The sequence below is a fragment of the Colius striatus genome, chromosome 7 (assembly GCF_028858725.1).
Source record: "Colius striatus isolate bColStr4 chromosome 7, bColStr4.1.hap1, whole genome shotgun sequence".
In the NCBI taxonomy this organism is placed as follows: domain Eukaryota; kingdom Metazoa; phylum Chordata; class Aves; order Coliiformes; family Coliidae; genus Colius; species Colius striatus.
The window spans coordinates 23,614,895-23,628,636 of record NC_084765.1 but is presented as its reverse complement, the minus strand read 5'-3'; the positions used below and the strand labels follow the sequence as shown (position 1 = coordinate 23,628,636).

Sequence of the window (13,742 nt, the reverse complement as noted above, 5' to 3'; positions counted from 1 at the left end):
AAAACATGCACTGAGTCTCCAGCAGTACAGGTTGTTGTCTAGGCTCCCAGTTTAAGCTGCTGCATCTAACCTTGACAGTCAGTTTGTCAGAACAGTAATGTGCTGATTGGCTTTCATTACTGCTGGACCTTGCAGAAAGGAACTTGCTAGGGCTATACAGCATGCAGAAGGTGAGAAGTATGAGCAGTGTAAAGTTATCCTTAAAATAAACATTAATCTACAAAGCTTCTTGGATTATTTTACATTGCTGGCACCTCTTCGTAGGCTAAAGTGTCAGACAAGAATTTTCCATCTCTCTTTTCCCTGAGCTCAAAAGCTTTGTCTTTTCCTTTTTAGTTCCCTTGAGAGCTCCTGAAATTAGTTTGACGAGCAGAAGTCCTACAGATATTCTCATTTCTTGGCTGCCAATTCCTGCCAAATACAGGAGAGGTCAGGTGGTCCTGTACCGTCTATCTTTCCGCCTCAGCACAGAGACCAAAATCCAAGTTTTGGAGCTTCCAGGGACTTCGGACGAGTATCTCCTTGAAGGCCTGAGGCCTGACAGTGTGTACTTGGTTCGTATCACTGCTGCAACAAGGATTGGCTGGGGAGAGGCATCTCTGTGGACTTCCCACCGGACTCCCAAAGCTACAAGTGTGAAAGGTAATTCTTAATGTTACCAGGAGCCTAGAGATGGGGTTAATTGCAGGCTTCATCTGAAGGCTACATTTTTTTTCTGACAGGTAGTGCAAAGATGTGAAATAGGTTTTCTTCTTACATATTCTTGTTCTAGTGGTCAAGAAAGTAATGTTCTAACCATAATTCTGTGCATAATCTACAAAACCTTCCGATTCCTTTAATAAGTTAAATGCAGTTAATACATAATTTCAGGATCAAAAGTTGGAGAGGAACTAATTAGTCTTATGAAAGGCCTTATATGTGACAGAAGAAGGAAAAGCAGATTATTTTGGTGTCAATCTTTGATCGTTTCCACATGTTGATGTTCACATACTTGACATGGTGGCAGGAAACTTTGTGAGCTGCAGAAATGTTTTAGCTTGTAGACTCTTTTCTAATCATAACACAGTTTTCTGCTCTTCTATATAATTTGACTAAAAGTCCAACAAGCCCAAATCTGATTGCTTATTCAGTATAAAATATCTTTCTTCAAATTGAGACATTTTGCATTAGCAGTTTGTGCAGGTATTTAAAGGATCTGGGTTGATGTATATATGTCTGTATTACAAACAAAATGTGCATATGTTTTGAACGTACAAGTTGACTTGACATTTGAAGTCTAATTTAAGTTGTTATATTTGAGTTTTGAATTACATTATTATTTACTAATGGCATGCAGAAGTGCATTCAGCTATTCATGAGTAGCTTGAAAAAAGATGTAGATTTTACTTTGTACCTTTATTTCTTAGCTGTAGTCCACATCCATCCACTTTGGATTTCATTGAGTTTTGACTACTATAGCACTTGATGAAGTGTGTTGTTGTTAATTGCATTTGTTCTGACTCACTTCAAAATGGGATGCAATTTTATAACTATCTTTGGAGTGTTGTTTGTTTTTTTTAAAAAAACAACTGCCTTATAAATTTATTTTATTAATGTATTTATTATGATGTAGAATTAAAAAATTGTTTCTGTTGGGAGACTATTATTCTATGATTTCTCCTAAATTGTGTCGTTAGGTTAGCATATAGGGACGCAGACATCATAACAGAGTTATGTGAGTACACAGATGAGCTAGAATGAAGTTCTTGAGTGAACTTTGGACTGATGGGCATCCAGATTTTTGTGTGAAAAAAGAATTGTTCTAGAATATAAGAATATTTATTTCTCTAAAACAAGCACCAAAGTCTCCTGAGCTGCATTTGGAGCCAATGAACTGTACAACCATTATGGTACAGTGGCAGCAGGACTCTGAGGACACAGCAACTGTTCAAGGGTACAAGCTGTATTACAAGGAAGAAGGCCAACAAGAGAATGGACCAATTCTATTGGATGCCAGTGATCTTGAGTATACTGTCAGTGGTTTAGGTGAGTATATCAATTATTTCTTAACTGTTTCAGAAGACAGGAAGTCAAAAGACATGCTAGAGAGATTAAATCATTAGACATATAAGTCTACAATGTTAGGTTTGGCCGTCTGTTTTTCCAGCAATAAGATTTGCAAGCTTTAGTTATGCTGCTGGTGGAATAATCCTCTCCCAAAATACATATTGCACAGCACTTAGATAACCAGATCTTATAAATCTTGTGTAAGTTGGAAAGTTACCCAGCTATCACAAGATACAGAACTTAGAGTTAATAAATGCTGCTACTAATTGTCATTTCTTTTTAATATTCATTTTAATACTTTTTCCCCATCTTTTGTATATTTCTGTCTGATCTAGTAACTGAAAGATAACACAAAATAACAAAGATTTTTTCTCTGGTATTTCTAGCTTTTTTCTCTGTTACTTGTAGACTGTGTTGCAGCCATACTGCACAACAAGCACTGCATGCTCACTATAGTAGCAAGTTGTGCCTGTTGTTATCCTGTTAATATTTTTAAGGATTTCTGGTAAATATTTGCAGGATTGAGCACAAAGATTAAGGCACAGATCTTGCTGAGTACCACTGGAGTCCTTCCACTGATTGCCTGACTCTCTTTCTCCCTGTAGCTCTTATGATGTGTATAATACAGATGCATTGGTATCATCCCTAAGTGGAAGGTGCTCTGTTTGCATATATAGTTGAGAGTTTCTTTCATAAAAAGGTGTGATCTATTATGTAATCAGCAAAAGTAGTACAGGTCTTGACAATGTTTGAAGTGTGTTGAGATAGTTTACTTAAGAGTAGTATGGAGAATTAATCTTGACTAAATTATCAAAATTGACCTACAGCCTTAACTAGGTCAAATGGCCTCTTGACTATGCTCAGATATTCTCATCTGCTGCATACAGTTGAGATACTATTTTAGTGGAGATTTCAGGAGAGCATTCTGGTCTGTTAAGTGAACAACTGACCATCTGTGACCATTTCTAGTCAGAGCATCTGGCAGCAGCTGACTGTTTAACAGAGCTGTGAGACAAAAGAGCAGTGCATTGAAAAGATGTGGTATCTGTGTGTCCTAGGACATAAATGCACCCTTTTTTTTGTCTTCTCATTATGTAGTTACAAAGCAGTAATTTCACACACACACAAATTTACTAACCATGTGATCCACATCATATGGCTTTTCACAGTACACTAATCCCCCTCAGATTAAAATATAATTTTACAGAATTATATTAGAATGTGAATTATCTGTGTGTTTTTACTAGATTTTTCTTTCCGCTAAGCATGTAGACAGAGGAGAAAACAAAAGCCATGTCAGTTTGGGGAATGACACCTTTCACATGGTCACATTGTTATAGGAATTACAAGAACTGGGCATGGAAGAATTCATGTGCTTTTGTTAACATTCAGTCATGGTGCATGTGATGCGTTCAGTGTTTATTTCTTTCATAACTATACGTGTCTATATATGGAGACCAAAGCATAATACTTCCCGTATAATCTGATTGTCATCATTTATATATTTCACATATGTGTAATTTATGCTGTCATAGGTCAGACCCACTGAACAGTGGTTTTTTTTTCAAATAACTTCAGTAGAAGTAATCTTTCTTTACTTTTAGTGGGATATGTTGAGTTATTTGAAGTGCATATCAAATACTGAAAGTTCTTTTATGTAACTTTATTTGCTGATTTCTTATTTTTGTTTGCTTTGTAGCATTTACAAAAAAAGGCATTTGTTGCCACAGCTACAAAAGATTCACTTGACACAGGCAATTTGATTAGGTCATGATGAAGCTTGGAAACAACAGTTCACACAGACTTCTCATAGTGACAGTGCCTGTCTGACTTCAGTGGCCACTGAAGTTATCTGGTTTCCAAGCATTCCTTCTTCATGTCTTAGTTTGTCATGACCTAAGGCTGCTTGACCATTCCCTTGCATAGTTAATAAACTGCATATAGACTTCTAGTGGCCTTTAGAGCATGTCAGTACATCTTTCCATGGAACTTTCAGCAGATGTTGGTACAGCTGCAAATTGTACAAAATCTGTGTAAGTTAAAGAAGACAATTCACATACTTTGTGGTAATTGAAGTGTATTACAAAATCAGAATTCATCATTTTGTCTAATCAAAGAGAACATGAGCATTGATATTACAAGTACTGTTGATTGCACTGATTGTTGATAGCATTGGTATAACTACTGTAAATGATTTACAAATGTCTACAGTACTCTTGATGGAAGGACAAATGTGGTAGGTAAAGCAGAATCAGCAATGCTAGTGTAAAACAGGTTACAAGGACTGAATGTGAAATAATAGCAATATGACTATTATGCTGTATGTTTTAATATGTTATTGGTTCCTACCTTGTTTTTGACAAGTGACCTCTCTTACTCCAGTGTAGGTCTACCCAGTTACTTTTGTGTATTTTTAAACTGGATTGTTTAGTGTGATAGTCACCATGTAAATAGAATTAGATGATCTGATCAGTCAGAGCTACCATTCTCAAAATAAATATCCACAGTTTCACATAGACATTTGTTTGTGTTAAAGGTCTTGGCATTTATTTTTCAATAGCAGGCTATTTCCTAGTCCAGTGTAAAGTTCCATTATTACTTGAATTTGCCACAGGAGCAGACTCTTGGGTGCATACCATGCATTTTTGCCTCTATTTTTAATTCCTCCTTTGCTTCCTCCTGCTCTAGAAAGTTTTCCTTAACAGTAAGTCTTTCATTATGAGACTTGATAAGTCTACTGGTGCAGGTTCTGTTTCTGTAATGTTTCAGAATATGTGTTTTCAGAAGTTGAAGTGAATTTTGTTGGGGGGAGAGTTTGTTTGGGAACCTTCTTGCCGTGCAACAGGAGAGACATTGGAAAAGTCTGAAAGTTAAACCAAAGAGAGCATCCAGAGGAGCTCATCTCCCTTTTCACATATCTTCAAATTAATTTTTTTTTATGATTATTTTAAGCATGTGCATATGCATCTCTGCCTCAGTGTTGCTGGTACTCACTACTGTGCTAGCTGGATTGTTTGCCTGTCACACCTCCCTGTGATTGCAGCTGTATGACTGATAGGAAGGTAGAGCCTATACAGGAAGGGCAGTGACTCAGGAGAACCCATTTTAAACTTATCTAGTTTACTGGAACCAGGAGTTCTTCATAACTAGGTTCTAATACTGACAAGAATCTCATACTTGAACTTATATCTAGGGAGAATAAAATAAAATTCAACTTCTTGGTTAACAAAATCAAGAAAGCATGATTAATTCTGATGCTGTAACACAAGATTACTATTCTTTGAGCTGTCTGGAAGTCTCCCTCTCTGAACTCTGTTTTAGTTTTCAGGTCTTTTTGCTAGTAATTAATTGAATGAATGCCACTTGTGATGGGGGAATGCAGCCTGTTCTTGGGCCGTTAATGTTCTCTATGCTTGCAGGGAGGAAGGAAAGCAAGAAGTCACTCTGAATTCTTCCATAGTGCTGTCTGGGAGCTATTCCACTTTGAGTGGTGGCAGTTGCAGTGAGGATTTCAGAAAGTTGCACGTGGGTGTCAAGGCTAACATAGGGTCTTGCTAAATGCACACGAAACCCTGAGGCAAGCAGGTTGTGGCAGAAATGTGTGCTCTGTAGGTGCTCTTTCCTTTCTGTTGCATTGAAGATGATTTCACAGCAAATAACCGTTTTCAGGCAGACACCTTAGGGGATGGAAAAACTGGTCGGTTAGCTTTGGTGAAAATGCCTAGAGCCTGAGAGCCTACATACCTTGGCCTTTCCTTGGTGAAGGCACGTCCCCAGGAGAGCCTGCAGAGTGGGGCTTTCTGCACTGGGAGCTGTAGCCCCAGGAGCTCCCCAGGGGACTGGGCAGAAACTGCTACATGATTTGATGGCCATGAAGTGGAGTATAGCCTTAAAAAGAAATTTTTAAAAATTAGGTGTCGGTTCCTCTGAGGCTTGGAGAGACTGCAGGCTAGCTCTAGGAAAGCTTCTTCTATGCTGACTGGAGTCATCTAAGCTGTTTGGTATCAGGGGCGTTACAACCCTTTGCTGCTTCTCCTGATACTTCAGTTTTACATGACATGGTGGCGTTTTCTCTTGCCCAAATCTAGTTCCTTTGGAAAAATAGTTAGATTCTGTCAGACTCATTTGTGTGATTTACTCCGAAAAGTTTGATCTTAATCCAGAAAACTTCCCTGCTTAAAAGCTTTTCTATGTCCTACCTCTTTCCAGTTGCAGAGAGGGGAAATACAGAAAAGTTCATTTCCCTGCCCTCCTTGATGTAGACAAAATTTCCAAGTGAAGAATGACAGTGATACAAAGATACATTTTGTGACACTACATGACACTGTCCTTTGAAAAGGAGGCTTGTGCTGAAGAATTAGCCAACTAACTGTTACACTTAGCATTCCCCCAGAGACTTGGCCTTCAGTTGTTTGATTTCCCTTGGATCTATTTATACCACATTACAACCGTAATTATAGCTAAGCTTTAGTCCAGGGCACCAAAGGTGACAAGGTGATTCTACAGTCTGTATGAACTGAATAAAGGTGTAAATGAAGAGTCAATGCAAAAAATTTCTGCAGTTAAACTGCCTGATGCATATCACTCAAGTGTCTCTTGTAATAATTCTGTACGGTGCTAAAGTTTCCTAAAGTGGTTCATATGACGGTCAGGGGTGACAGTGGTTTTGTTTGCAACATATTGCAAATGTATGTGCTAGAAAATGCACATTTTAGAAACTTAATGACACTTTTGATGACATCTTTCTCATTAAGGACTGCATGTGCTTTAATATTACAAAGGAATACTCTAAGAGCATAACATGTGTAAATGTAGTTATTTCTAATAGCTAGGGCCATAATTTCAGTTTTATCTCAGATTTTGTTGGTGTTGAAATGTAGTCTCATGTACTTGTCTTTGAAAATTCTAGGAACTCCAAAACTGTGTATGTGGGAGTTGATACTGCTTTTTGGTTGAAAGTTACTATGGAAATGTAGCTTGGGATTCCCATACAAATTCAAGGATCCAGACATTCCTACAGTTACATGAAGTTAGGTGAAATAAACATGAATATTCTCCCTCCACACTCGATTATGTTTTTAATTTCATATTTAACTATTCTCAAATAGCATTCAGTAAAATATAATACAGTATTATAGATATACTTTATTTCTGCTTGAGGTATTTATACCAGATGTTCACAGTTAATGAAATGTTGATTTAAACAAACTACAGCCTTGTTTTAAAAAAATAAATCAGAAATTATTTTAGTTCTTGAAAAAGATCAACTAAAAGCCCTGTTTTCTTGCTTGGAAAACCAAATGATAGCACTGTATGCTGTGTGTACTGTAGCTATTACATTTACATTGCTACATAGTGAGAAGTGTCTAATAGCTCAGTAGGTGACCAGGACAAATATTACCATTTATTTCCACTGTTTACAGCTGGGTCAGTCTAGTGTTTACTCATGCTGATTACATCCTTAAACTAAACCTCTTATCTGTCAATTCTCCTGATTGTGTGAAACAGGCTTGCTACTACTACTTATCAGCTAAAACATAAGGGATTTGCTAAGAGAGGGGAGGAGGAATTGGTCATGTTGCACAATAATAAACCCCAAAGACCCAGAAGTAGACTGGGCACATTTGAAAGCAACCTCTTCCTCAGCTAACTGTGGCCTTTTTCTCTTTTGCAGATGTGTCAGTTTCTGTATATTCATACTGAACAAACCCAAGCTCTTGCCTAGTCCTGGTATGATAGCACACTTCTAGAACATGTCAGTAAACAAGAGACACACAGTCCTTACTTCACAATCATGAAAGGCAGACCTGTCACCACTCTAAATGAGCCTGTCTTCTAAATGCAGACGTGGCATATCTACTTATCATTTTTTTTTTCACTTTTCCCCCTGCCCCAGGTTTAGAAAAGTTGGGGGGAGAAACCCTTGTAGATGAAGAGAGAGAAGGGTTGGAGCTTTATTACCCTGTAACTTTTTTTACCTGCAAAATATCAAAGCAAATGCTCCTTTGATAAGCTTTTACCTCTTTACAGGATGTAAGTGTAAATAGAGACCAGACTGGTTTTTGTTCTGTTTTTTTCTTTTTTGTTGGAATTTACAAACTGTCACATCATGCTTTGTTTCAAATGTATGTCAGTGCTAGTAATTTCTCTAGATATGATTGTCACAGAGAGCTTCTTTTAGATTCAGATTTACTATTCTTGCTTGTGCAAGAACTAGGTTGGGTGAAAAAGGCAGAGAAGGAATCAACCCCATGTCTTGTGTAGCATTTCTGATTATCTACTTGTTGGTCCATGTGCAGCTTGATATGTACCAGGACAAGTAAGTGGGAAGTATCAGGAGGTTGCACAGCACAAATATACTGACATGAGGTGACTAAACTGATGCACAGACTCACCTACTTGGTTCATACTTTCTTTATGGAAGAAAAATACTGCACTGCTCTGTTCAGATGAAAAATCGAATCACTTAGGTTGTAAATTGAATTCTTACTAAGCAAAACTGAAGCTTGTGTTTAACTATGTAGCCCTTTGTTGGAGCTTATTGGCATGGCATCCATTACAACAACTATGTCTTTGGCTCAGCTTTATTTAAGCACTCTTATACACACACATGACTGAGTGGGAATCCTAGATAAATACAAGCTTGTTCTGGACAGATTTGCTGAGGAGTGCCTCATCTGTAAAAATGTTGTGCCTTCCTTCCTGTGTAGTTCTGTTGTTCTTTCTCTTTCACTGTGTGATATTGCAGATTTGGATCGTAATGACATATTTTCACTTCAGTTTTTGTTCTTTAAAAACATTACCATGTATTCTTTCTGACAACATTTAAGTTTACCTGTATTAAAGAAATTGTATTTGTCAATTCTTTTTTTAAAATCACATCACCGTTACTTCTGCCCATGTTTTTATTTTTTGAAAGTAAATGTTATTTCCATACAGTTCATTTGCAATGGAAATCTTTGGTTAATGTTTAATGTATTTGTCAAGCTTAAATTATATCATCAAGGCGCACAGGAGGATGCTGATTTAGCCAATAACTTCAGTAGACACAGGAATACTGAAATCTGTAACACATGCATTAGCAGCATAACTGGTTGTGGTGTTGATTAAAATTTTACATATGACAGACTAAACGGAATCTCTGGTCTTTCTTTGAATTAACGGCAGAGTTAATTCAAAGAAGCTCTTCAACTCATGGAAAATTATTAATTTATCTACAGGCAAAGCATTTATTCTTGGGTCAGAAAATGCATTCTTTCTCTCTTAGACATTTAAGAACTTTCAGAAACAGGTAGATAATGTGTTGGAAGGATTGCCTGATATATTTTTATGTAACTTTCTTGAACATGCTCTTTGAACTGTACCAGTTTGGAGCCATTTATCTGGGAAAATAGTTCTGGCATCTTCATTTCAACACTTTTGCAGTAATTCACTTTAATTTCCCAAGCTGGAGGCTCTTTAAAGGGGAAGGACATGGTGAGGGGGCAGTGCAAGAATAAAGTGCAGAATAGAGAATGAATGTACTGTACTTCAAAAAACAAAAGAGAGTGCTAAGATCAAGTAAGCCCGACTCTCTAAAGAGATAGCGGGAGCTGTCAGGATGGGAGAAGTGTCGTTGTTTCATGAGACAATGCCTTGTAGCAATTTTAAAGGTAAAAATCTGAAGACATAGGCTTTACTAAGGCAAAAGAAGAGATTATGTTCCATGAACCCTCTACAGTAGCATGGAGGGTTATTGCCTGTTTTTGAGAGGCTTTCTGTCTCTTTAGTAACTGTCCCCATAACTGAGTCGAACACAATTGCTTCTCTGAGGACTAACTGTATGACAACACAAAGAACTGGAATCAAGGGTGCTCCAAAGCTTTGGAAATAGGAGGAGGAGATGTTTTGTTTTGTTTTGTTTTTTTTTCTTTCTGGCAAGATAACTTGTCAGCCTGTAGTAAAGCAAAATGTAGTGTCTTCCAAGTATTGAAAGGTAAAATTTTCAGTGGTGAGAAAGCGATTAGAATATTTTAGGAAATGCTGTCTGCTGCTCTGCATTCTCGGGGTAGAAATTCCACCATTTAAAGCTAAACCTGTGTGGGAATTCAGTTGGGAAATTGTGTCATGTTGATTGAGTAAGAGTTAGGATGTATGCAAATAGTGTTTCATTGTTAAAGGTTAAAATTTGCTTCATGAAAAGGATGTATTGATCACTGCTTACATCAAGAAAGTTGTAAATTATTTTAAATAAAACCCCTCAAAGTAACTTTTGAAATGAATGTGTACTACTATAAATTGTAATAGCTATAATGTACAAGTGACCAATTAATAAAGACTAATTTCTTGGAAGTGGAAATTAAGTGAAATGTGTACCCCTGTTAAATGACAAAAAAAAGAGCAAGCAGTTAAAAATGCCAGGAAAGACCAGATAATTGCTCAAGTTTCTTAAACAAATCAACAACAGAAACCAAGCCAAACAAAAAAAACTCCAACAGCTATGTACATTCCTGCTATACAACCGTTGATAGATTTAAACAGAACTTTAAATACAATAGTTGTAGGGTTTTTTTATTTTTCTCCTGAAATGAGAGGATTTGTCTCTGGGAGACAGCATTATTTAATTTGCTATTTATTGGACTTCATTAGTAAAATACTTAAGTCCTGGATTGCAAATAAACTGCTCCTTGGAGAAAGCTTAGAGAAAACTCCTGTTATAGGAAATTAAATCAACATTGTCCATTAATCATACTGCATGTCAACCCCCAGACCTCTCTTGATTGTTCTTGGTGAATGTGAGGAACCATTAGATGTGTGAGGTCCTTAAAGGTCTGAGTAAGTCAAAGGGGAAGAGTTTAAAAAAATGCCACCATTAGCACATGAAAGAGACTTCAGAGTGGACAGAGGAAAACATTTGCTGTACAGGGCTAGTTACATTTTAAATTTTTTTTCCTTCTTTTTCTTATTATAGTCTTCCTTTGTTAAACAACAAATAGATGATGTGATTGAAATGTTAATTTCTCCTGAGGTTTTTTTAATTAACTTTTTTGGAGTCAGGTTACTACTTGTGATAGTTGTGTGGGAAAAGGAATAGTAGAGGCTCTTTGCAAGTTCTGTGTTGGTGATAAGTATACGCACTTCTAAAAATAAGCTGTTTTCTGTAGCTTTCCTGCCTTGAGTAACACCTTGGTTGTATATTTGCCATGAAGATATTATTGTTAACAGAAGCTTTTTTTAAAAATTTTGGGAAAAGATGCAATTGTGGAAAAGCCAATATGTTGTTTGTTTTGTTTTCTAGCTGCCTGGAATCACACTTTCGTGGCAAATAAAGGGAGGATATGTGGGAAGTGGGGAAAACCTATCTTGTGTTGGAAGAAACAGTTCTTGCTGTGTGATATGTTGCATCTGGGAAAAACATTTAGTAGAAATAAGTTTTGCATTACAAGTGTAGTTCACCATTTTTACTCACTTTCATAGTGTTTGTACCATTATAGCTGAATATGGTACCCTCACTCCAGCTGTTTATCATTATATAAAAAAACTCCATGTTGCTGCACATGTCTATAGAAGCTGGGACAGGGAAATATGTTCTTGATCCTGTTTGGTAGATCAGTTAAAGACATGAGTTTTCTGCCTCTTGCGTGCATCCTGTTGTGCATGCTGTGGCTCTTTGTACAACTGACACATTTGTATATTCAGACAAGGGTGGAGACGTAATATCTTATATACTAAGATCTATATCTGTATATCAGATCCCAGGGTTTTTTTAAGGCACTTGAACTGGAGATGTTTGGAAGCAGTACGGTAGGATGGTGTATATGAGGGAAGAGAGACAGATGGGTAGGTGTTGCACTACGATGCCTTGTGTCCATTTTACCCATGAATTCCTCACTTTCTCTTTTGTATATTTAAGACTCAGGGAGGCATGTACTCACAGCCTGTTGCCTAGCTCCGTATCTATGTATCTGTATTTGCATGTGTATATAGAAACTGTTGGGAGAAAAACAGTATCTCTTCAGGCTTCCTGGTCCTCTTTGTCTTAGTCTAGTCCAGCACTTCTTCATCAGAAGCATACCTCTTACCTCCTACACTTTGTCTAATTTCTCTGAGTTTCTCACCAGTCCTTGTTGCCTTGGTGACAATCACTTGCTTTGGAAAACCTGTAGCTGTAGCACTCCCTACCAGTTATTTGCGCTGGAAAACTTTGCCCAGAGGTGGCTTGGTTATATGAAGTCTTTGTGTGCTATCCAAGCAGAGTAGACAGGTACACATGGGCTGTGATTGGAAGAGCCTAGTCATGTGCAGTGATAATCATCCCTCTCCTTTACAAATGACAGCCAGCTCATGCTTCCAATCAACTCACTAATATACTTGAAGAAAAGCACCAAAGCACAGTTAGGCTGTAGCACAGAAGAATGATTCAGATTGCAGGTCCAGGGTACTTCAGCTGACTGTGCAGTACTTACATCTCGCTCTTTCACTTGAGCCTCCCTGTTGGAAGATCTGCTTCTGAAGGGTCATCTTCCCCCTTGTTGAAGCCAGGAAGAGTCTTCCCTGTGGAACTTCAGAGCCTGTGTTGTTCTTTGTGCCTCTGTGCAAGGCAGCTGAAGCATGCTGCCTGCAGCAGTGTGACAAAAATCCTCTTTAGCCAGTTAGCCGTATTTTCACATTTCTTTGCTATTTCTGCTAGTAACATGTGCAGTGTTCTTCCACTGCTTTGTAACTATTCCAATGAGTTTCACCAGTGGATGAACATTCAGTGTCCCATCTTACAAACTGAGTACCTGAAACACAAGGAAAAGAAATGCCACTTTTGTAGAGTTGCTTGGGTACGGATGGTTTAAACTGAGTGTGGTATGATAGATATCTCTGGAATCGGGGACCGAACTGAGGAGTGTATTTCCAGATGCCCAGCTTTGCATTCAGTCTGTTAGATAACGGCTCCCCCTTGAGGGAAGTCTTTTATTAATTCATAATGCCTTTCTGTCACTGGAGGTCTTGGAGTGGATAGTTTTGAGGCTCATGGTTTCACCAGGCTGTGTGAGATGAAACATGCTCACAGTGACTATGCTGTGTCCTGACCAACTGGCCACAGCGGGGCATCATGAGATGGTTCTGCCACTGGCTCATTCTGGTACCTCGGGATGTTGCTTAGTTCTCAGTTTGCCAAGGTGCAACTCAGGGCACAATAAAGTAGCAAAAGCTGGCACTTTTGGAAGAAAACACCCCACATTCCTTGTGTACCTATCTGTGCTAATTTGTGCTGCTCTTTTCTGTGCTTGTGTTAACACTTGCGTGGTTCCACAGGGACAGGGTGAGAGTGAAAAATTACTCTGCAAGGGAAGGTTGTGGCAGGAGTGAGTGGCTGAAGGGTGAGGGAAAGCAGGCTGGCTTCTTTCAGCAGCAGTATTGGCTAATGCTGGTTTAAAACTCTCAACAAACTGCAGGCTCAACTTAGCATTTTAAAAACTGAATTAATGATGAGAAACCCTTTTAATTGTACAAAGGAAGAAAGCTAGCTAAGAGTTAAGTAGCTGTGTGTTTATTTTACTTAAGTAATCAATCAGTCAGAATGCTTTCCATTTTCTAAGTGTTGTATAAACTTCATATGCAGAGGAATTACATCAAGATAATTTTGTTCTCCCTTTTCCAATCAAGATAGTTATATAGCTTGGATTTAAATCTTGAATGCATTAGAAAAGATAACAAAAGTATCC

At 37.9% G+C, this 13,742-nt stretch overlaps 1 protein-coding gene across 1 annotated transcript in view; it reads left to right on the top strand.

Annotated features, from left to right (window-relative positions):
- PRTG (protogenin) overlaps positions 1–13,742 on the top strand; it is an 89,004-nt gene that overhangs the window by 49,365 nt on the left and 25,897 nt on the right. Inside the window, exons 10-11 of the mRNA XM_062000413.1 lie at positions 337–642; positions 1,837–2,025. Coding sequence (XP_061856397.1) covers positions 337–642; positions 1,837–2,025 — 495 coding nt within the window. The remainder of the gene's footprint in view (positions 1–336; positions 643–1,836; positions 2,026–13,742) is intronic.